This window comes from Sander vitreus, chromosome 7, assembly GCF_031162955.1.
Source record: "Sander vitreus isolate 19-12246 chromosome 7, sanVit1, whole genome shotgun sequence".
Lineage (NCBI taxonomy): Eukaryota > Metazoa > Chordata > Actinopteri > Perciformes > Percidae > Sander > Sander vitreus.
Window position 1 is genome coordinate 22,259,711 of NC_135861.1, and position 24,399 is coordinate 22,284,109.

At 42.5% G+C, this 24,399-nt stretch overlaps 1 protein-coding gene across 3 annotated transcripts; it reads right to left on the bottom strand.

Moving 5' to 3' along the window:
- Window positions 1-4: 4 nt before the first annotated feature.
- Window positions 5-23,112, bottom strand: LOC144521094 (uncharacterized). Of its 3 annotated transcripts, none has more exons than XM_078255392.1 (3): window positions 22,733-23,112; window positions 2,108-3,861; window positions 5-1,832 (listed from the first exon to the last, which is right to left on the bottom strand). In XM_078255392.1, exons 2-3 carry the CDS (start codon window positions 3,701-3,703, stop codon window positions 1,368-1,370), a joined length of 2,061 nt encoding a protein of 686 aa, XP_078111518.1. In that variant the 5' UTR covers window positions 3,704-3,861; window positions 22,733-23,112; the 3' UTR covers window positions 5-1,367. The 3 variants fall into 3 exon arrangements, with proteins under 3 accessions (XP_078111518.1, XP_078111517.1, XP_078111516.1); XM_078255391.1 differs by lacking the exon at window positions 22,733-23,112 and adding an exon at window positions 16,870-17,370; XM_078255390.1 differs by lacking the exon at window positions 22,733-23,112 and adding an exon at window positions 6,808-9,358.
- Window positions 23,113-24,399: the final 1,287 nt, after the last annotated feature.

A 24,399-nucleotide genomic window follows, 5' to 3' on the forward strand; every position in this document is an offset into this window, starting at 1 on the left:
TCTATAAAGCTTTTTTCCTTTATTTCTAGCGAACATCATATAACAGATTCACAATTTTTAAAAATATACATTTTTGTAGCTATAACATTTAAAAAGAAAAAATCAACAGGTAAGGTTTTCTGTTTGAAAATAAAATTTAAAAAACAAAAAACAAACACAAAAACTAAAGTGAGAGAGTGTGCTGAATCAGAGGAGATACCCGTATCTGAGTTTAAAATACTATCATCATTTTCCCTGCCTTCAAACAAATACAGTACGTAAAAAATGAGATGGGAACAGAAGCGTACACAGGGGTCGAGGGTATTCACAAAGCATCATGTTCCAACGTGTTATTAGCACCATTACTCTTATGCCATACTGCACTTTTGAATCTTTCCATCATTCAGTTTTTAATGGAAAAACACCATGAGTGTCGAGGCGATGTGGCACAGACCTGTCTGTGTGGGTGGGATTGTCTGTTACGCAGTTTTCATTAGTGTTCTCCCTTTCTCAGAGATAACGTTAAGAACATATTGGAGGATAATGCCTTGACGAACAATCAATTGTTTGAAAGGACTCCCAGTGATGAGAATAAAAAAGGCGAAGAGTTGCTCATACATTCACCTTGCCTGCCCAGGCCGACATGTAGACATCGGCTCAGAAGCAAGACAATTAAAAACAACAAAAATGCATTGCGAAATTGACAGAGAGATTGCATTAAATCTGTTTAGCATATTTACTGAATATAACATCTGTAATGTAATATATATAGTCAACTTTTGTTCATATATATCTGCACTTCTTCAATAGCGTTTACTTTCATAACACTGATTGAAAATCGAAAACCCTGCAGAAAACACTGTCAGTAAGTAGGTGCTTGGGACAACCATTACAAAAACAGAGTGAACACAGACAAGTGCTTGATTGTCTCACTAAATGTCTTCAGTGTGTCTGTAAGGAGTCATCCAGAGATCGTTCAGATGCTGCTCCTTTCAGGATTGTGCTGAGTAAGGTTGAGGGAAAGGAAAGGAAAGGAAAGGAAAGGAAAACAAAGGAAAAGAAAGGAATAAAAGGTGGGGCCAGACTAGGTTGGACTAGGTTAATATCTTGGGCAACAATGTGGACACCCGTAAATTGTGTTTTCTATTGTTTTTATTCCTTCCCTGCAACCCTACCTTAAGGTCTCTCCAGTGTTTGTCTTGGTGGGTGCAACAGAGACAAGGAGGGTGTGTATGTGCTTATGTGTGTGTGTGTGTGTGTGTGTGTGTGTGTGTGTGTGTGTGTGTGTGTGTGTGTGTGTGTGTGTGTGTGTGTGTGTGTGTGTGTGTGTGTGTGTGTGTGTGTGTGTGTGTGTAATTATGCATGTATATGTATGCATTTCCAAGTTTCTACTGCCACTTCATTAGCTTGGAGCCATGAGGTAAATCCAGGAGGCTTTCAACAGTTCCGGTTGAGGGAAGGGTATCTGGGGCAGACCAACGCCGTTTGCGTAGACGCGGCTGCTCCTGAGCGGGAGGCTCTGCAGCCTGAGCGCGTAAAGGGGCCGGCAGAGTAGGAGGTGGATGGTGAGGAAGAGGGGGGGGAGGAGGGGGAGGTGGCATCTCCTCCCTGTGCGAGCTACTGGGTTCTCCTGCAGCCCTGGAGGAGAGTTGCGTGCGATGGGCCCTGGAGCCAGTACGCGTGTGTGTCCGGTGGGTTTGGGTGGGAGTGGGGGTGAGAGCCAAGCAGACATCCCCCTCCATGAGCTGGCGGCAGGGCAGGCCATACAGCTGTGTGGTTCTCTCAGGGCAGCAAGAAGACCAGCCTCGGTCCTGCACAAAGAACGGATACTCCACCAAGACCTTCAGTAACTCCTACACAAAACAACAACATTGTTACTGTTTATACTCAACCAAGAGGTCTCTTATGTCAGTCACTTATCATCACCACAATCTGACTTTGGTGTGCATGAAAAACGTGTTAGTAATTAAACTGATGTTTTTACCTGAAAACATATACAGCCTAAACTGTGACTGATTTGCATTAACACTCATCTTGTCATGCAGTTATTCATTCAATTATATTGGATTATGTAGTAAAATATATATCTGCATGTAAACCCAAGCATACATCTAAAGAGAAAGCTGACCTGAGTGTTGCGGTCTGTGAGGTGGACCTGCAGGTGGCTGAAGCCCTGTGCACTGCTGGGGGAAATCAGCAGCACAGTGCAGGTGCTGAGGTGGAACTCCGGGGAGGTATCTGCACTCCTCAGGAAGTCCTCGGTCCGCAGCTCCTCCACCCTCTTCAATCGCCCGCTGGCCAACTCAATCAGAGAACCCTTGGTGAAGTAAGGTAGGAGCACAGGGGGAGATGAGTGAAGGGCCGGGGCTGAGGTGTGAAGATGAGAAGGAGATAACTCTCTCCCTCTGTGTCTTTCTCTGTCCCGTCGTCTCTCGCGCTCACTGTCTCTTTCTTGGTCTTTGTCACGTTGTAGGTGCTTCTCTTTGTCTTTACCTTGCTCCCTGTCCCTTTGTAGAAGATGTTCTCTGTCTCTCTCTTGGTCTCTGTCCCGGTCTCTTTGTGGCCTGTCATGGCTGTTAGGCAGACCCAAGGGTGAGTGTGGTGAGTTCCTTTGATTGTGCTGTCTGGGTCCTGGCTCCCTGTGCAGGTTGTACAGAGCTGTTCCTGAGGGGCTGTAGAGTGGGTATGTTTGGACCTGAGGGCTGGGGTGGCACACCGATCCTAAGGAGTAGTAGATCTGGGCTTCAGCTGGTGTGACCCCTTGGGGGTCCAAAGGTCCCCCTCTACCTGCCCTGGGGACTGGTCCGAGGGGATGGGGACTGGTGGAGAGTAGGCTGGTCTTAACCATCCCATGTGGCTGTCTGTCCTGCAGTGAGGAATGTGGCTCAGGGCCCTCCTGAGCTTGAGAGTCTGACAAAAATGGCCCTCCAGAATGGACACGGGATGTTAGATCCTCCTGCTGTCTCCGTCCACCGTTGGTATGGGAACTGTGTGGACTGATGTCCAGCCGGGTTCTGCTGCTATCGTTCCCATATTCTCCTGTAAGCAGAGGCCTGGAGGTTGAGGCAGTCCTGCTGCCTGGCCCGTCCAGGCCGTTGAGCCTCTTACCCAAATATCTGTGTCTGGCTTCAACAAACCTTGGCTGTTGAGGGTAGACAGAGTGGTGGCTAAACAAATATGATGGGGAGAAGAGAGAGGAGCTGTTGTCCCGCCGGCCACTGTTAATGTAGGACCATATCTCTCTAGAATCGGCTGGGAAGGGAGTCTTGAAGGAGGAAGAGGAGGAGGAGGATGGGGAAGGTGGCAAGGAGAGGGGCCCATCCCCTCTAAGCCACCTGGAGTGGTGGGACAGAGGCGAGGGGAGAGAATCATCTCTCCAAGCGGGAGACCCTGAGCCCATCCTCTCGCTGACCTGCCCTGGGAAAAGGGGGAGAGAGACAGAGGGAGAGTAGCTCAAGTGCCATGGTAAGGGCAGTGCTAGGCCTGGTGCTGGAGCAGGAAGCGGTGGAGGAGTATGTAGTACATGGGGATTTGGGTTAATCAGAGCTCGGTCCCTGTCACTGGCCTCCCTGCCTCCCTCCCCTCCCCCTGCGCTGGACCGACTCCGGATTGGCACCGGGGGTTTAAACTCGTCCAGAGGATTGTGGTGTTCTGACGATCCTTGCCGAGACTCCCTTTTCTTGGGAGGGAGGCACTCTTTGCCGCGGTCGGGGCTGGGATTCATGGGTGGGCTCCAGCGGCACTGGGGTCCCCCTGTATGTGGGTGTAGGCTAGGTCACATGGGCCTCACGGGAGAACGAGGGGCGCAGACAGAGGGGAAGGCTGCTACACAGCATCCCTGTCAGATCACTGTTGATTCTTTTGTACTGGAGCGCCACTCACCTGGAGAGAGTAGCGATAGGGTAGGCAAAAAGGAGGGAAAGGACAGAGATAGAAGAAAGAGAGATTAAGTATGAACATAGAGAATGGACAGTCTGTCAGGTCCTGGCATCAGTAGTTAAGACTTAGCTGTCAGTCTGGTCAGACATAAATACAAACAATCATTCAGCTGCATCAGACAGATGGCGAGAAATCAGCCAGTGACTCGCTCATTTAAACTACTTTCAAAGGGTTTGAAACTTAGCTTTCTGATAGCTGTCGCTAATTAGTCATTACCTATGCGCACTGCGGTGGGGCTGAAACTAACCAACTTACTTGTTTCATTCAAACACATTACTCCCACATGTGGACTAAAAATACATTTTGTAGCCAATGAAGTTCAGAGGCAGTGCAGTATGTGTACAGCGCTCACAGCAGGAGAGTTTTCATCTATGACTCTCAGGGGATGATTGGAATATGTTGATATGTTTTTGTACCACTTTCATGAACCACCCCCACGACACCCCCGGGTGTTCTCTGTATTATATATGAGCTTACTACTAGAACCCCCCCCCCACTCACCCCTTCTCTTTCAGACACACACACGGACAGTAACAGACAAATACTCCCTCAGGCGGCTGTACTAACTCCCCCAGTGATAGGCAAAGCTGGTCGCCACCCACCCAAAAGCTGACAGAAACACTGTTGACATTACCACCAGTTGTTGTGGATACAGGATATGTGTCTTTGCATATTAATTATGTGTCACAGCAGGGGTGTGGGGAAATGCGTGTGATTGTGTGTGTGTGTGTGTGTGTGTGTGTGTGTGTGTGTGCATGCATGTGTGCCATGTTTGTGTGCATGTGTAATTTTTTTCTTTCTTTCTGGGAGAAATGTGTGAATGTGTTTATTTGTTTAGGTCTTTGTGTGTGTGTGTGTTTGTGTTTGAGTCCTCAAATGTGACAGAGATTTTGCAGTCTTGTTTGATTCAGTGAGAAATGCGGGGGAGCTCTACAAATTCTCCTCCAAAACGTTTTAAATGAGCTCTTTTGAAGTGATGGTTGCCGCTCTGCCAGCCCAGCTGATCCCTCCTCCTCCTCCACCACCACCGCCACCACCACCATCGCTGCTCCCACCGCCGCCACAACACCACTGCACCATGCTGCCACTCAGCCCCGCACTCACCCGCAAGTCTGTCTCAACAGCCTACCAACTCCCTGCCGTCTCCCCATCCACCACACTGTCACCATGACAACTGTGTCCACACACACACACACACACACACACACACACACACACACACACACACACACACACACACACACACACACACACACACACACATCCACTCGGTTAGAGAGGTTAGATGGGGATACTCCATGGAGAGGCGGGTAAACTGTTGCTCATCAAGTGACTTGGTCCAAAAACAGAATAAGTGTTAGAGAAGAGCAAGCTGTGTGTGCATCTGAGTGTAAAAACTGAAAATTGTGTGGTGAGAGGAGGGGGATTTATTGTCTCAGACACTGACAGGACGGGTGTGATGGAGTAGAATGTGGGAAATGGTTATGATGGACTATGGACTGATGTAAAATCTTGTCCAAGTCCAATTTATGTGACATATTTTCAGTTCAGCTGAAAGACAACATGGCTTTCTGTGGGCTATAAACGCACATTGACCTCTGGGGTTCATAAAAATGACTATTCTTCGGATGAAATGCCTTCAGACTGCAGCAACATTTGGAAATGATTCCTGACATAATCCATACACATGTTCATGTATATTATATATCATTGGTTTTCCTAGAATAATCAGTTTTTCATCAAATTAATTATGATGATCTTATCAATTAATTTATTAAATGTGACAAGCAGTTAATATCAGAAGAGTAACATACCATTAACACCCACACAGTTACGCAATGTATTGATTAAATAAAAAATAAAAAACGACAAATAGATTTTTCAATTATTAAAATTTTTGCCAATTAAAAAAAAGAAAAGAAGCAACAACATTAAAACAAATTCCACAGGAAAAAGCTATCTCAAAACACATTAATAAGGTACACACAGTATTCCAAAGGTCTGAACTTTTTTTTTTTTTTTTACCTCAAAACTCTTTCTCTGCACAATAACTTGGAATTACAATAACTCTAGAATCCAGATTTCTTACATTAAAAAAATATGATTTCAATATTTCTCCTCAAATGACTCTGACACCCAGTCATTTTGACAGCCCTTATGAAAAAGGTTGTCAAAATAGACCCAATATAAACTTGCCAAAAAAAGTACAAGAAAACAAAACACAATTGTGCATGTGGAGGAGTTTGCAGAGAAATGTATTCTAACAGAATACTCCTACACTGTGCAGACATTGCACACAGAGCTGGAGTTTAGCTGGAGCTACTGTGCTCGTAGCATTTAAATATATAAAAACTGACAGATCACAAATATAATTATATAACACATTCCTTCCAATGAAATACTACCTCAAGACTTTTTGCTTGCTATGTAAGCACATTACATACTTGCAAGTTATTTTCATTTTCTTTTTGCTTAAAACTGATTAAAAAAAATAAAAACAGTTTGAGACAGTTGTTATGTTTTTATATTAAAATGTAAAATGCTTACATTCTTCAACTTGCTCTCAAGTAATTGTCAAATTTGACATATGTATTTGCACTGCTCCACCTCATCCCGCCTTTTCTCTACATGCATTTCTCAGTGAACTATCTAATGCTCCTCTATACTCTGCAAACCTAAAAAAAAACAACAGAACTGCAAAATATTAATCTCTAGCTTTGTCTATGTTGCTAATATCAAATAAAACACCAATTGATAGTCCAGTAGTGCTAATTGCAATAGAAAAGTGGTAAACAACGGCTCTTTGAATCCAAAAGAGCAGTGAGAGAATGTGGGAGCAGGCAGACAGGTTGGATGGAGTTGGTAGTTGTGATGTGATGCGAGACTGACCTTAGTGCAGACTGAGCCGACGTCCCAGTCTTGGCAGTCATTCATATTCCAGTCCTCCCAGAGGGTCAACCCACTCCTGAGCTCCTCACTGCTACACTGCTCTTCCACAGCACTGCCACCAGTTACAACACCCGCAGATATCAGCAGCCCCCAGCCACACACTGCCTCTGATCACTGTGCACATGAAATAAACACCAGCGAGCCCACCAAACTGTGGGAGAGAACTGAGAGCCTGCTATCTGTCTCAGTATCTGTTGTGTATGTGACTGTGTGTGTGTCAAGAGTGTGTGTGTGCTTATGTGTGCAAAGGGCTGAGGAAATGAGTAATATCTAGCAGTGAGAAACATGTCTGCTATGCAGAGCCACACAGGCAGACCAGTTGCTGGTGCCGCCCACTTGCTTTAATCACTGTGAGGGATACAAACATGCATACACACACATATCTGCGCACACAAATGTACACACACAAACAGTCAAGGATGCAGCACATACAGATTATATACTGGGCGGGATAAATTGACTGTATGCCGCCTTGCTGTCTGTAGGTTTGCTTTCCACTTAAGTTTAACTGGTTAAATGTATCTTTTAACAAAAAAAAGTTATGAATGGATCAATTAATCAGTTAATATATATTTCTGAAGAAATGTTGGCACATTAAAAAGAGGAAAGGATGAAGGGGAGGCAGAGAGACAGTTGATGAGAGACAGGGAGGGACGTGGTAGGAGGCTCATCCCACACACTCTCAGACTTTAGGCTTTTGCATATGTCTCTGACTCAAAACTAAAGCTCACATTCATCAAGCGCACACACACACACACACACACACACACACACACACACACACACACGCACACACACACACACACACACACACACACACACACACACACACACACACACACACACACACACACAATATACTTGTTCTTTTTGTTTAACTGTAGTTTTCGTCTGAATTTGTGTCCTTTGTTCTCATCAAAGCACTTTCTGACAAACCTGTTGTTAAAAGAACTTTTATGAATACATTTGATTTGACTTCATATGCGTGCACACACACACACACACACACACACACACACACACACACACACACACACACACACACACACACACACACACACACACACACACACACACACACACACACACACACACAGGCTCATACGCTAGGAGCACTACAGGAGAGCTCTGAATGATTTGCCTCAGTGATTCAGTCAGTGCAAGTGAAGTGTGTTGGTATGGCTGGTATGGCTTATTAGGACTGAATTGATGAAAGCAATGTTGCTCATTCATGGCAAGAAATCAGAAACCTGTCAGTATAGAAACCTTTTACAAAATAATAAACAGGCACAAGGTTGAAAATGCAACGTTATGCAAATAACCCCGTAGGCTTCTCGTCAAAGAAACAGGGCTAAACCTCAGTTCAAACAAGCTTATGTTAATTACCAGTGCAGAAATGCAATAAAGGAATGAAAATGTAAATTGGAGCACACGGGGAAAAGGATTTAATGAAGCAATCAAATCATTATTGGTGGTGAGTTGTAAAAAGCAATCTTTATGTTCTTTATTTCACTTAGCAATTCAGGCAACCTAACGTTTCAAACAAAGAGCAAAATGCAGATTCTTATCCAGCAATATTTTGGAAATAAAGGTTAACCTTGTCTAAGTTCTCAACCTCAATGGAGTGGAAAGCTAATCAGATTTGGATGTGTGTACAGACACATTAGCTAGCAGGCCACACTGAAACATTCTTACAATGAGGTGACGATTGCCAAAAAAGTCACCTCTGACATTTAGGAGATTACTTTGACTTTTCAAAGTGAATGCTGTTTGAAACTGAGGTTGTGTGGGCACAAGCGCGGTCTGCTCTAGCATTTCTGTATTTGCTTGGGTTCATTTCAAGTATCACAATTAATAGAGTAAAGATACAGATTCCTTTTTTAAATTTTGGAGAATTTTGGAGTAAGATTAAACAACATTATGAGATTTAGGGCCACATTGTAATGTCAAATGGAATCAATGTAATCAATATTCAGTCTTGTTAAAGGAAAGTAACAACAATATCTTATTTGACTTTAAATAAACAAAATCATAAAGATAAAATGAAAAAAGAAAAAAAAAACATCTGATCGTAATTGCATTCATTAATATTCAATAAAACAGGATCAATAGGCCAGAGAATCGCAGGATTCTTATATATAAAAGCTGGATTACAAACAGAAAACTGTTCATTTTAGTGTAATTAGTATTTCTAAATATTTAAAAACCTTAATGACTAATTTGAATATACAGTTGGCAGCATTAAGTTGCCACTATTAATTTTTCTATGAGTATATTACACGTACTGCCCTTCTTTGCATTGTACTTATTTTTTTTATTTTTTTATTTGTCCCTTTCTCTTTTCTCTTATTTTTTCTTTCTTAATTTGCTTTCTATCTTTCTTGCATTCTTTTTTTTATTAATGTAATATTATGATGTGTTGACCTGCCAAGGACTACAGATGAAAATTAGCTTTTTTGCTAACTCTGGCACATTTACATTTTGAGTGTGAACAAAATGTAAACAAATTGATGTGCACTATCCCTTTTAAATAAATAAATAAATAAACCCATTGCTCACACAGTAAGGTGTCAGAGTTGACTTATCTACAACTAAATTTGTAACCAATATGAATAAAACTCAAAACATAAAAAGGAAATAAATAGGAACAAAATCTAGTGAAGCAAATCAAATAATGAATTATATTGATACCCCTGCCCTGTGAACAGCATTTAGTACTAATAAAAATAATTCTACGTAAATCATATTACTAGTAAGTGTTTGATATAAATTTAGACGTTCAGTCATAGTGAAAGACGAGGAAATAGAGCAAGGACGGGGATCATCAAAGAGTGTTTACTACAATATCGCAATACAGAAATGACTGTTGTTCTCTACTTATACATGCATACTTTGATATTTAGCATATTGAACACGCACACACACAGAGCAGGCAAACATCAACACGAGAAAACTCACAGTGGAGTCACACTGCACTGTCAATCATTTATGGCACCACTGAGACATTTGGCGCACTCTTTCTCTATCTCAAGCTTGCTGTTCCTGTCTGTCTCTCTCTGGCTTTGCACTATTTAATCTGTCCATCACACATGCATGCACACACACACACACACACACACACACACACACACACACACACACACACACACACACACACACACAAACACACGCACGCACACACAGGGTCAGGCCTAGACAAGAAAAGTCAGATGAGTCACACTACACCAAACAAATCGTAGTGGTGGAAGATTTGCTCCCTCTCCTCAGCAGGTTCTTTTGAACATGGAACATGTTTTACAGTCTTAGCTTCTGGTCTTTTTGGCATTTTATTTTTTCTTCCTCATGCGTAGCCTCGTATGGGGTGTCTGATCACGTTTCAGGCTGAGTGGGGGATCTATGATGGACGTCTGAGGCAGCAGAAATTTGTTGCTGAATGTAACAGATCTGAACAGGGGGGAAAGTAGAGGAGAGTGGAGGGGAAGGGGGGTGTAGAGGACACAGCAGATAGATAGATAGATAGATAGATAGATAGATAGATAGATAGATAGATAGATAGATAGATAGACAGATAGATAGATAGAAAATTGAGAATTGTATGTATTGATATTTTTTGCGACGGTTTTTAAAATGGATTCTTTTCCCTAGAAATTTTTTTAACCAATTATTAACCTTAATATTTTCTGTTTATACAGTACTGCTGACAGCGACTACATCATATGCGTTTCCAGCAAAACAGAAAATACATGCTATGTACTACTTTACAAATTACAGTAAATAAATGTCAGACTGACTGACTGACATGTGATGTGCATTATTTTGCATTATTTTTAGAAAACAATTAGTTTTTAGAAATGTCTCATGATATATTGTTTCAAGAAGTGTATTATTCAACTTTTGTTTTTGTTAAATACAAATCGAATCGGCACCCATGTATCGTGAAAGAATCGAATCGAGACAATAGATAGATAGATAGATAGATAGATATACTATAGATAAATAGATAGATAGATACTATAGATAGATAGATAGATAGATAGATAGATAGATAGATAGATAGATAGATAGATAGATAGACAGATGGATGGCAAGAGGTGGTGAGGTGGTGAGGGGAGGAGGCGAGTACTACTAAACGTGTGTGGTGGCTTACTCCACAATAAGCCAGGCTAAGCTGATAAAAGGACAGGGTGATACGGGCAATAGCTTATTGGGCAAAAGGCCAGGTCAGCCTTCAGGGCTCTGACCCATTCATCAACAAGATGAGCCAGCAGCCCTGCACTCAAAGACTCATTCTAAGATTACATTTTTGTGAATATGTGCTCACTCATGAAAGACTTCCCTAAACACAAATTGATGAAAATATCTGTGTTTTTTGATGAAGAATAAGATCATCAGTGTGTGCCATCAGGGCAGTAAAAACAAACCTATATACCGCCTTCTGAAAAGCAGAGCTGTAAACAGAGTATGCTAAACACTGCAAGAAAAGAGCTGATTGGACGAGAGTAGAACAGCGTGAGTGATGCAGACTAGAGGGTGACGCCCATAATGTATTGCTGGGTTAATCCCTGTGAATCCCAACTGGTACGGCCTAAGGAAGGCTTAGTATAGTTCTGGGAGGAAATCCCCCTGTGTAGTGGTACAGGCCATTAGCCCCTAGGGTATAAATAGGGCAGCTACGGCTCCTTAAGCTGGCTTTCACGCAATATCAGTTAAAAATATGACTTGACTAATTACATGCAGTTTAGCCAGTCAGCAGAAGCAAAAAATCCTCCACCATGTTCTCCTCTTCCTCTGACCATGGCAGACTCTTGCAGTGTTCGTCTGTCTCTCTGCTTCTGTGAATACAATCACACACTTACACTGCACATGCCGGTGTGCATGCATGGGTCAGCAGGGAACAAGTGGAACAGTTAACAGATATTCTGCAAACCTTGTGGCTGACATTTTCTAACGCGGGTCTTATATTGTTGTCATTCATTGACATTTAAATGTCTACTGATGGGAGTTTTCATTTTTGCTCTCAATCTGATAGTATGCCTCTTATGCGGCATCTGCACCAACTACATTTTCAACCACAAAGAGATGACTTTGGTGTCAATTTGTTGGCATCACATGCATCACAAAGTATAAAAAAACATGAAACAAACATTACTATTGGTTAGGTGACAGTGATTCTTATGCAACTGATGCTGATGCACAGTCATGCTTTTGCATTTCCATTCTTGCAGCTCACTTGTTTTTTCTAAATTATTTTTCCAAACTTTTTACATGCTCAGCTTCACTGGCTCACGGATAGCAGTCTCTCTCACTAGTTTGCCACATGATTAGTCTACCTTAGAGCCCTTGATGCGAGTAGTACTCTCATGCTATGAGATCAGTAGCTTACAAGGAGGGGGGTCAAGGAAAGAGGAGAGGGCAAAGAGAGAGACAAAGGAAGAGACTCAAAGAGTGAAAAAAATCTAATGGTTTAGAAACAACTTGACAGAGAAATGACAAGAGTGTGTGTGAAAGAGGAGGGGGGGTTACTTTTTATTCCAAAGATTTTTTTTTTTTTGGCACTGTCCCCTGGCGACTGACAGTCAAACTGTGTTTTTTGTTGGTTCTCTAGTTTATCAGAAAATGTCAGCAAGCTGTAAGCAAACATCATGATGACTACTCCACTGAGAGAGCATGGCCAGGTCTCCTCAGTGCCTAGACAGGCATTCTTTTTAGAATGCCTGTCTAGACTGGCTTCATAGATACTGTCTGGATTACCGTTATCACTGCCGGTATTCAAGGCAACATTGCTATACACTGCCATTATTGCTCTTGCTCTACAACCCCTCCCACAACAAATCTGCTGCCCAGCCACACACAGTCCCAGCCATTTACTCAACACATGGCTTATGCTGTTTGTTATAGAGGGTGCTGCAAATGATATTGAAATAGGATTGAGTGGGCTTACAGTAATGCTTGTTTTCAAAACGAGAGTCCCACTTGAGAGAGAACCTTTATCACGCAGCTATTTGACAATCTCTGCTAATAATTTTAAAAAAAAGAAGCCAAATTAAATTAGAGAAAGATGTTTTGCTGAGTTATTTCAATGCTGCGAAGGATAAAAAAAGAAATGAATAGGGAAGCAAGGATAGGGAAGGTAATACACAACTTCAGGACAGGCTCACTATTGATGCTATAGGCTACAGGATGTCTCAGACGTTACACTTTCTGTACAGTGATACCAAAACCGATACTTTGCAATATATTATGCTTGTGCACGTCTGTCTGTACGAGGGAGCAGAGAGGCAGGCCTGGCTGAAAAACTGTGGGTGTTAAGTGGTGGGAGGCAGAGTTGAAAGGTTGTTGACCCCTATTGTAGATGAAGTGTGGAGGAGGAGGAGAACATACTGCTTGATCATACACAAGGGTTAGCGAGTCAGGGCCAAAGAAAACAATCGACAAAGAGCGAAAAAAAGACTCCGGTAACTGACAGATTGCGTACACATGTTTGCAATTGCACACACACGCACATTCCCACACCGTATGTGGGTCTGAATGTAAATGCATCCTATGATATACCACTTCATTCTTGTGGGACAGCCTCCCCAACAGGTGTGTCTGTCACCTTAAAGTAGTCTGGCACAGTGTCAACTGTATTCAAACACCTGCCTCTGTTTTGGATTATTCATCACACTCCTGGCTCCTCTGCTGAGCTCCCAGGCCAATTTTCATACCCTTCAACTGTGAGAGTGCTGATCTGAGAACAGTGGGCATGGCGGTCCCCTTGACTGATTCAAAAGTGCCCTAAACACAGAACTACTTCATGATTAGCATGTACCTTAGGCGAGATTTGTGCAATACCACTAAGTTGCTATACTGTTTTCTAAATGATTTGAATTAAGGCAAGTTCATTTTGGATGTAGTGCCCTATATGCCTGTGCTGACACATCGCAGATATACACACATTGCTTGATTAGTCAGTTCCCTTTAGAATGATTAAAACAATTATGTGAGCTGCACTTTTCATATACGTTGATTCAATTAAGTACAATACGAGCTTACGTTGCAGCACAGTTTTTAGAAATGTAGCTGAACAGCAAGAATGACAGGGGTTTAATTCCCTTTCCATTCTGTGAGAGGATGACATGCAAGACATGGCTGTGTTCCCTGGTATCTGAGCCTGAGGAACAGGGTGGTAAAGAAAATGAAAACACGAATAAGGTTATATGGGGTTATGTAGCCTCAAATACCTGCTAAACTGCTGTGCCCACAAACAGTTTCAATGGGTGAAAGGGGAGTTTTGGCAGAGCAAACACACATACAGCCCTACAAATCACACACACATGCACAAATTCATAAAATCATGCAAATGTTTAGTCTCTGCCTGAATCTACACTTCCCTCTCTAAGTTTTCCCTCTTTGTCTCTTTCACTTTCGGTCCCCCCAACCCACCCACTCTCTGTCTTTCCCTTTCACTCAACTGGCTGGCTGTTTGAGAGCACACACTCAACGTGGGTGAGAGTGCTAGAGTAGAGTATATGACTGTCAACACAAGGTGCAGGGTGTGTGTGTGTGTGTGTGTGTGTGTGTGTGTGTGTGTGTGTGTGTGTGTGTGTCTGCCTGTCTGTATGGTGCTGTAGGTGGAGAGGCACAGCAGGGCGTGAAGGAGCGCTGTGATAATGACAGGCATGTATTATATAACATGCAGATTGCATAAGGAGAAGATTATTTTAGGTCCGTATATTGAGGATGTATAAGTAGTTTTTTTACGTGGGTGTACAGCACAATGCACATATCTAAGTGCAAGGATGTGTGTTTGTGTAAAAATGTTCTAAAATGTGCCCATTTCTGTTTTCTTTCGAGGAGTGTGTGGGTGTAAGTAAACTAAGTGTATTATGTGTTTGTAAGAAGGGGGCATGAATGTTTTCAGATTTCTTTCATAGCTATCTGCATATCAAAACAAGTATGTGGGAATGTTGGCACATTTGTGTACAGTGTGTATAAGGGTGTCTTTATTGCAAGCTCCCACTCATTATCACTTTTAGACTTTAGAGAGATCAACTTGAAAGGGGCTGAATCTCCTTGTCGGGCGTGAACCTCGTAACTTAGTTTTGATGATTTTCGTGTTTGAGCGTGCGTTGAAAAAACACATGCCCATCTATGGGCTAAACAATGGGCTTTTACGAATCTCACTCAGCCAATCAAGCACAGGGTTATGGTCCTATAGGATGTGTTGTGTGGAGTCATAGAAGTAAGGCAGAGCAAATAGTCTCTGTGTGCCACTGCCTCCTCTGTGCGCGTCTCCATGCATGAGTGTGCCCCTGTAAAAATAGACCTCTTAAAGGGCCAGTAGCCACTCAACCTTCTTCCACAAGAGGCCTGTTCTGCTCTTCAGGGTGACAGTACTCTAAGAAACATGTGATGGAAGAACATGCTGTATTTCTCATTCAGCCCACAGAGAGTTGTATTTCTGTTTCCCACAAGACATAGAAACGTTTCTCTTCATCATCTTTACATCCTTTATGAGGACACTTCTCTGGTACATAGCCAGAGTCATAAAACACATCTGCCGGTTCATATTAGTAAGTCACATATTAAACACAGAAGATCTGGGTTTTGAAGCCACCTGACTACAGCTAGAGCCCCGCCTTGGCACAAACTCTCACTGATACACCACAGAGTCCTTGCTTGATAATGACGAATCCAACACCAGAAACGACGAGCAAAAATTGCTCCTTTGCATATGAGGCACACTTTGTAATTGTGCACTCAAAAAGAGCATTTCTTAAAGCAATCTCTCAGTGACACAAGACTTCCTGTACACTCTAGCAGATCGTCCTTGTAATTGAAATAAGTGAATTAAGTCAGCAGTGACAAATGTTGTACGTCTCGCTTGAAAGACATCTATAGCTGAGAACTGTTTGAACCTGTGAAATGTTCATATATGCAGCATATGGGGTATCACAGATATGCAGCAGAAGGACAGCGAGTGCTGTAGCAGAAATAGACATACAGAAATCATAATCGTGCACACTGGCGTAGTATTTCTCCATCAAGATTGGCGAGAAAGGAGGAGGGCTTTAAGTGGAGTCGGTAACAGAACCACAAACATAGCTTTGTATTCCCAACTGAGGGATGCAGAAACAGAAACATTTAGTTCTTTATACCAATTGGTTTGGAAAGTTGTATATTAAAAATGAAAGGTCACATTGGAAGTTATTTCAGTGCATGTTTTCTAATGTTAGATTACAGATGCCTGATGCACCCACACCTGCACATCATATCTTTCCCAGATTTGCCGTCAACATCTGTACCTCCTATTTTCTCTATTCTCCCCCTCCCTCATTCCATCTCTTTCTAAATTTTCCCAGGCTCAATTAACCCCACCCTCACCAATTTCATATTCGTCCCTCCCAGTTTAAGCGGGCTCCTCCAGGGCCCCTGGCTATCTCTGGACCAGGGCTATTTAAGCCCACTGCTCTAATTCTGAAAGTCCTGATCTGCCGTCATGATGAGTGATGAACCTCCACCTCTCTCTCTCTCTCTCTCTCTCTCTCTCTCTCTCTCTCTCTCTCTCTCTCTCTCTGTCTGTGTGTCTGTATCTGTCTTTCACATACATCTTGTCTTTGGATCCGTCACAGTCTCCCTCTTGTTCACACTCTCTCTGTTAAGCCCTTTCACTCACACAAACACCCCCACACACAGGTGCTGATCTACATGATACGTTCATTCATTCACACACACGCACACACACACACACACACACACACACACACACACACACACACACACACACACACACACACACACACACACACACGTACACACTTCCTTATAATTAACCCAGCTCATTCTCAGGATGACATGTACCTACAGAAACTCTTGAACCTGTTACCTCAGAGCAGCATTCAAACACACACAGCACGGCATGTGTATCCCTTCATTCAAAGTTCCTTACACACCTGCGCTCCCTCTCTCCTACACACATGTACACACACACTCAGAAGAGGAAGCGGTGTGGTCACATACCTCGCCGGGTGCCTTTGCGTAGCAGATAGCAGAGAGTTTACTCATTGGATCGGGCAGCAGCAGGCACGTAGGAATATCCAGTTTTGAGACTGCGAGTCTCTACCTCCTTTCTACTGCTCAGCCTCCCCTCCCTTCATCCTATTCCTGCCTCTCCTCCTTCTCACTCTCTAAACGCCTCTTTGCTCTCTCTCTCCCTCTATCTCCCTGTGAGTGTGCTCTCTTTCTCTCTCCCCAGCTTGCTTGATCTCTCCCTCCTCCTCTCTCTCCTTCGCTCTAACTGACACACACCTTCTATCTCACCCTTACAACTTCAATCTACACTCATCCCTCTGAGTAAGTCTCTCTGACACACAGCGACACTTGATAACTTTTTCTTTCCCCTACCTAATATGCTCTCTCTCTCTCTCTCTCTCTCTCTCTCTCTCTCCTTCTCTGGGAGTGTATAATTAGACAGAGCTCAGTGGTAATACAGTCAGGCTCATTGTGGGAGCCTTAGCATTGCTGCTCATGTCTGGCTGATAGCCCAGCAGCTTCACTCATTAACCTCCCTTGAGTTGCAGAAAGGACCATCCCACGACTCATGCTATTTGCTGCAACACCTCAGCCTCTTAGCCCTTCAGCCAATCGCAGCCCACAGGGATGATGGGAAAGGTGTGCTTGCCAGGCACACAGTACAGTAGGTGAGAGTGACATAATCACTTAGTATTGACATGTTACAGCAGGTGAAGTGTAATACCTGCTGGTCAAATCTGACAATTTTTTTTCATCACAGTCATAAGGAGTCCGTTCTTTTTTTAGCTTAATCATTTGGTCATGAAATGTGTGCAGTGGCATCATGTGCTTTTTTTTCAAGCTGAAACCACAAAAGACTACTCACACATCTTATTGTGAAACCACTGTGATGTATGGGAATGTTCTGTGTGCATGTAGCAATCAGTCATATGCTCTTTTTACTGTACTGCACGCCCCAGTTCCCAACGCACATGACCTGACATAAACCCTCGAGGGAGGCTTAAATAATTGTCATCAGATTTTGAACAACTATGGTTTTCTATTAGATTCATTATTAAATTGTTTATTAGAGTTAAATCATATCCAACCTTGCATGAACTAACCTGTACTCTCATCTCAATTTTCTAACTCGCTGACAAATATTTACTTTGACGCCTTAAACAACAACTGGGTGACTACAACATACTTTTCCCTTTGTCATCATGGGCAAAACCTTTGACTCAGGTCCAGAGTTGGAAGTGTTAGGACAGGCCACATGAGCAGCTTACAGGGGTGGGATCTCTTTACACTACAATGTCAAAGTGTGTTGGAATCCGTGACCTACAGTTTTCATTATTTTATCACCCTTTTTTTCATGGCAAATGTAACCTGGGAATCCTGGGTATAAATACTTGATCATAAATATGTAAAACATTGCTTCTTAGAGGCACATGAAGCAGCTGCCAAGAAACTCATACATATAACAATTTTTCTTTTAGTTTTTTTATATTTTTCTTCTTACAAATAATAAATCAAGTTTTGGGTATATTACATGCTGTTGACCATAAATCAATATCACCAATTGTGGATATGGAAGCCTGAAACCAAAACTGATGTCTTATGTAAGGGTTATGCCACTTATCCCTGAAAAAATAACAACCCAACAAGCACCAAACAAATCAGTAAAAATGCTCACACTCTGTTTAAACACTTATATAATATAGTGCGTTGAGTACAACAGCTACAGTGTAAATAATGAAAAGTTCAGTAACATGGTTTAAATTTTCTCATATTGGTATTAATTTATTTCATTTTTTTGTGCTTTGACAGGCATCATCAGGCTCAGTTGGGTAACTAAAAATAAAGATAAGATAAGCCATTTCATGCAAACAAAAGTGTCACAGCTTCATGAGTGCTTTATGATAACCTTCATAGATCATATTCTCTTTTAATCAGCCTGGTAATAGTCAGAGCTATAATAAGCTTACGTCTTAAGACTTTGAGTCATCTCAAACACATGCTTTCAATGTCTATACTGTAGATACTTTTCCATGCTTAAAGAGATGAATTTTTGTCCTGTCAGACGAACATTTTCACTAAACATAAAAATGTTTTATTGTCTTAAAGGTGCAATATGTAATACTGACAGCTAGTGTTTAAAATAGTAACTGCAGTACAAATTCAAAATACTGGAGAGTCGTCTCCCCCGCCCCCTCCTACTCAGACTCGAAGTTCACGGAGGTTGCCAGGCTGAGACCGCAGCATCCACAACAATGTTGCTAGACGCTTGTCTCACATAGGACATTACTTCACAGCACAGCGGAGTAGCTAATGTTAGATGCTGGCTATACTGAGTCATAAAAGCCTGTCCTCACGCAGAGCTCTGTACCCAACTGACAGACACCATTTTTCGGCGTAGAATTACGGTAGGAACCGCTAAAAACACAACAACCTCTCCGTCCTCTCCACCCAACGGACAGACACACTTCCTTGGCTTAGAATTAGCTACGGTAGGAACCGCTAAAAATAACACTACCTTGCCGTCCTCTCCCTCCGACTGAACACACTTTATTTGCTTAGAATTAAGGCAATGATCGCTAAACGCACTGCAAACACACGGTCCTCCCGATTAACAGCCCCTGTCTCTTGACTTAAAATAACTCACTGTGGTCGGCTACGGCCACTTAACAGGCTACACATTGTAAACAGCCGTGGCCTGCTTGCCTGGTCCTCCGGTAACGTTAGCAGTTTGCAGGGTTAGCATGGCGGCGTTAGCCAGGACCAGTCGGGATCACTTTACTGGCTGTGTCTCAATTGTTTTTGCAAGTAACCAACTTGGGTACTCTAGCTACATAATTCAATGTGAGTACACAACTGTTGAAATGAAATAAAATGCTTATCCCTGGTAGCCGTGATAAATTAGCCTAAAGCTAATGCTTACCTGTTCAGGAGGAAATTAGCCAACTTGGCGTCCTATTGGGCTCTTAGCTGTCTCCATCTTTCAAATACATTTCCAATATTTACCCGGGGTTTGTTATGTCTCTGGTCTCCGTTGATCCTGTTTGTTTGTTTGCTGCTTTCATGGCTGTAGAAATGTTACAGTTGTAGCGAGCTGGGTTTGCATTTTTACAGGTTTATCTGGCAACCTGGCCTACTGTCAAACTGGGTAGTTGATAACAACACACAGGCCAAAACACAAACAGAAATTCCGTCACGGACCAGAAATTTCAAAAGGAGTTGTGTTTTGGCCTGTGTGTTGCTTTCAACTGCCCAGTTTGATAGCCAGGCTGGGTTGCCAGATATACCTATAAACACGTAAACCCAGCACGCTACAGCTGTAACCTTAGTACAGCAGTACAGCCATGGAAGCAGCAAACAAACTAACAGGATCAACGGAGATAGATTCTACCCGACCTAAAAAAAACAGCATGTTTCTAACAGTTGTGTGACCAGAGACGTAACAAACCCAGGTTAAATATTGGAAATGTATTTGAAAGATGGAGACAGCTTAGAGCCCAAAAGGACACCGAGTTGGCTAATTTCCTCCTGAACAGGTAAGCATTAGCTTCAGGCTAATGTATCACGGCTACTAGGGACGGGCATTTTATGTCATTTCAACATTCATGTAGCTACTCAAATTGAATTATATAGCTAGAGTACCCAAGTTGGTTACTCGCAAAAACAATTGAGACACAGCCAGTAAAGTGATCCTGACTGGTCCTGGCTGACGCTGCCATGCTAACCCTGCTAACTGCTAACGTTACCGGAGGACCAGTCAGGCGGGCCACGGTTGTTAACAACATGTAGCCTGTTCAGCGGCTGGAGCTGACAACGGTGAGTTATTTGAAGCCAAGAGAGGGGGGCTATAAATCGGGAAGCGATTGTTGCCGTAATTCTAAGCCAATAAAGTGTGTTCCGTCGGGTGGAAAAGGACGGCAAGGTGGTGTTATTTTTAGCGGTTCCTACTGTAATTCTAAGCCGAAAAAGTGTGCCTGTCAGTTGGGTACAGAGCTCCGCGTAAGCACAGGCTTTTATGTGTGTCAATATAGCCAGCATCTAACGTTAGCTACTCCGCTGTACTGTGAAGTATGTCTGGCTATGTGAGACAAGCGTCTAGCAACATTGTTGTGGATGCTGCGGTCTCAGCCTGACAATCTCCGTGAACTTCGAGTCTGAGTATGAGGGGCCGAGGGAGCTGACTCTCTCCAGTATTTTGAATTTGTACTGCAGTAACTACTTTAAACAATAGCTGCCAGTATTACATATTGCACCTTTGATATCTGATGGGGTCATTTTTTGATTTATTACAGTAAATAGATTACATATTGGACCTTTAAGTTATTTCAACAAAGGTCATCGCTGATTTCTTGTCGAGCAAGCATTATCTTTTGAAAGTTTCTTTTTGATTGGAGCCCAGGAGTAGGAGGCAGATTGTGATAAAACAAGCAGAGAGAGTGGGAGGGTGTGACTACAGCACTAATCAAGAGATCACATGTTGTGCATGCATGAGTTTTCATATGCGTGCGTGTATCTTTTGCTCTTGTGATCATTAGACACTGCACTGGCTGAACGTCTTAAGTATCATTTCCTCTCTCCTTCTCTCTCTCCCATTCTCACTTCTGTATTCACACTACAACATCCTATAAACACCGATGTAAAAAGGAGTCGGAAAAGACATCACTCTGCTCGCTGAGTGAACATTTATTTACGATCAAAAATGAGAGTTGTGGAAAACAAATAACCCTAGTTTTTGTGTTTCTTCAGGTCATTAATGATACTGCTGATTCAGTTAGGCACTAATGACAAATCACTTTACCAATACACAACAAAGACACAGGACTCCCTCAGTTACGTATGTAAGTTAAAATAAGTCAAAGTTGACACGGGACACGGACAATGGTCTCCTTGGTGATGGAAAGTCCTGTGTTAGGCTACTTTGACACAAACATCCGCCCCGACCTCTTCCCTATGCAGACTTTGATTACAAATGTATTTGTGAGACATCAAAAACTAATTTAATCAGGGACAAAATATGTTTCCCTCGAAACGTAATTGAGAATGCAGTTTAGTTGTATGGGAATGCGATTTTTAGGAGACAGGACTGCAATATATTTTGAGTAAATCAACAAAAACAATTATTTATCAGTTAACAATTATAGTATCATTGATGTACAGCCAATGAGTAAATGTGTGGATAGTGTGATGTTGGGTCACATGGTGTGTGTGAAAATGACCATCAGGGACTTTCACGAACGTAAACATGAAGAGCACACATGCCAATAGACTGATCAGTCAGGGGCCATCACACAGTGAAACACAACTTTATACGCTAATGATGAACAGAAGAGGTGTCAGGGTCTCTCTGAGTGAAACCTGACCCCGTTGTTGACCCTTAAATCGGGTACTTGGAGATATTCAGCACCTCCCCATATTACAGTTTTAGAATCTACACTGGCCCACAGAGCTCACAAAACTCTAAAGGCTGATGGAGGACTCTAATCTATTGAGAAAAAGGTTAACTGAGCTTATGAAGGCACAGTGACTGTGTAGAAGTACCTCAAGCCAAAGAGGGGGACTCTTTGACTGTAATTTGTGAGGACAAATGGAACCACACAAACTGAGAAAGAGAGCCAAACACATGGCAGCAAGACACAAACCCGTGATTCCTGCCTACACACACTCAGCAGTGTGTGTGTGTGTGTGTGTGTGTGTGTGTGTGTGTGTGTGTGTGTGTGTGTAGTATGTGCTTCTGTATATACTGTATATGCATGCTTGTATGTGCATGAGTTTGGATGAGCACACCACGTTTGTCTGTGTGTGTGTGTGTGTGTGTGTGTGTGTGTGTGTGTGTGTGTGTGTGAAAGTGACTCACCCCGTGTCAGTTACTCCTTTACTAAAGTGTCCTTTCCTTTTTTACTTCACACCTCTTCAGTTTGCTATTTTTGGGCCGTGTTAGGAGAACTAGTAGTATCCAGCACACACACACACACACACACACACACACACACACACACACACACACACACACACACACACACACACACACACACACACACTCACTACAACATGAAAGCCCATTGGGAGTGTTTTGGAAGAGCAAGAGGAAAGCGAGAAGAGACGTGCATCTTTTATGGTGCACTGGTACAATAGCTGATTCGGTGGAGCAGACAGAAATATCCAGGGTTACTCGCAAAGTGAAAAATATCGTATTGCATAAGATGGTGAAAGGACCTGACCGCGTAAATGCAACAGTAGCTCTCTCCCACAAAGGCACGCACACACACTCACTCTCACACACACAGTGATGTCCTAATAGTGTCCTGCAGGCAGGCGGGCAGAGGCAGGCCGGGGTAGAGAAACTGGAGCTGAGGCAGAGTGCTGACTCAGGGAACAACCAGTAAGAGAGAGAGGAAGTCTGTGTGTGTGTGTGTGTGTGTGTGTGTGTGTGTGTGTGTGTGTGTGTGTGTGTGTGTGTGTGTGCGTGCGTGTGTGTGTGTGAGAGAGAGAGAGAGATAGAGAGAGAGAAAGAGGACATTGTGCTACACAGAGGCCTCACGACTTGCGTGTGCAAACCAAAATGTCCCGTCCAGCACTCTGAGCACTTTATGTTGTTTTACCCGCCACTTTGAGAAAAAGGAGAAGTAAAAAGAAAAAGTCTATCTCTTTCTCTTTTAGTTGTATTATTTCACTCCTCATTTGTTCTTGTGAGTAAATGCAAGTGACACTTGTTCACAGAAGTCATACATGGCAAGAAACAAGATAAGTCAGATGATCAGACAAACAAACCCCAGATGTAATATTATTTTATCAACTTTTTGGAGAAAAAAAAAAGGTTAATGGTGAAATGGACGCCAACAACTGTCGTTTATATCGATATTTCTCATTCAGTGCATTACATGTAAAATAAATTGTGAAAAATATTATACAATACAATTTAATACAATTTCCAAAAGCCCAAAGTTACATCTTCAAATGTTTAGTTTTGTCCGACCAACAGTCCAAAACTCAAAGATATTCAGTTTACTATCATATATGACAAAGAAAAGCAGAAAGTCCTCATACTGGAAAACCCCAAACCAGAGACTGTGTAGCATATTTTTACTACTTTTGCTTGAAAAATGACTATGGCAATTAATCGATTTTCAAAAAATAATGAATATTTTTCTGCCGAATAATCGATTAATCAACTAATGAGTTTTAATGTGTCACAGTTTACAGGCCAACTTTGACCTAGCATACTTGGACACCTTTTTTTCTGTGTAATGTGTGATTATTTTGTATTCGTTTACTTTCCTTTGTCCTTCTTGTTTAACTGATCGTCTGACCATTCGTGTTTCTTGCGCCATCTGACTTTGCTGCATGCTACCATGTTCCCAGATTTCAGGTGAGTAAAATGGCTCTTACAGCCAATAGAAATGACCCAAGTTTTAATAAATACGTTTTTATTGGCAGCAGCTGAACTATCAACATCATCTGTATTTATGCACGTGTTTAAGTGTGCGTGTGTGTGCATGACCATGAGGTGCGGGTATGTGAGTG

Excerpts from the sequence above, each read along its gene's own strand:
- LOC144521094 (XM_078255392.1), bottom strand. The coding sequence starts at position 3,703 with ATGAATCCCAGCCCCGACCGCGGCAAAGAGTGCCTCCCTCCCAAGAAA. Across the intron at positions 1,833-2,107 it reads TCACAGACCGCAACACTCAG|GAGTTACTGAAGGTCTTGGT; the intron begins GTCAGCTTTCTC and ends TGTTTTGTGTAG.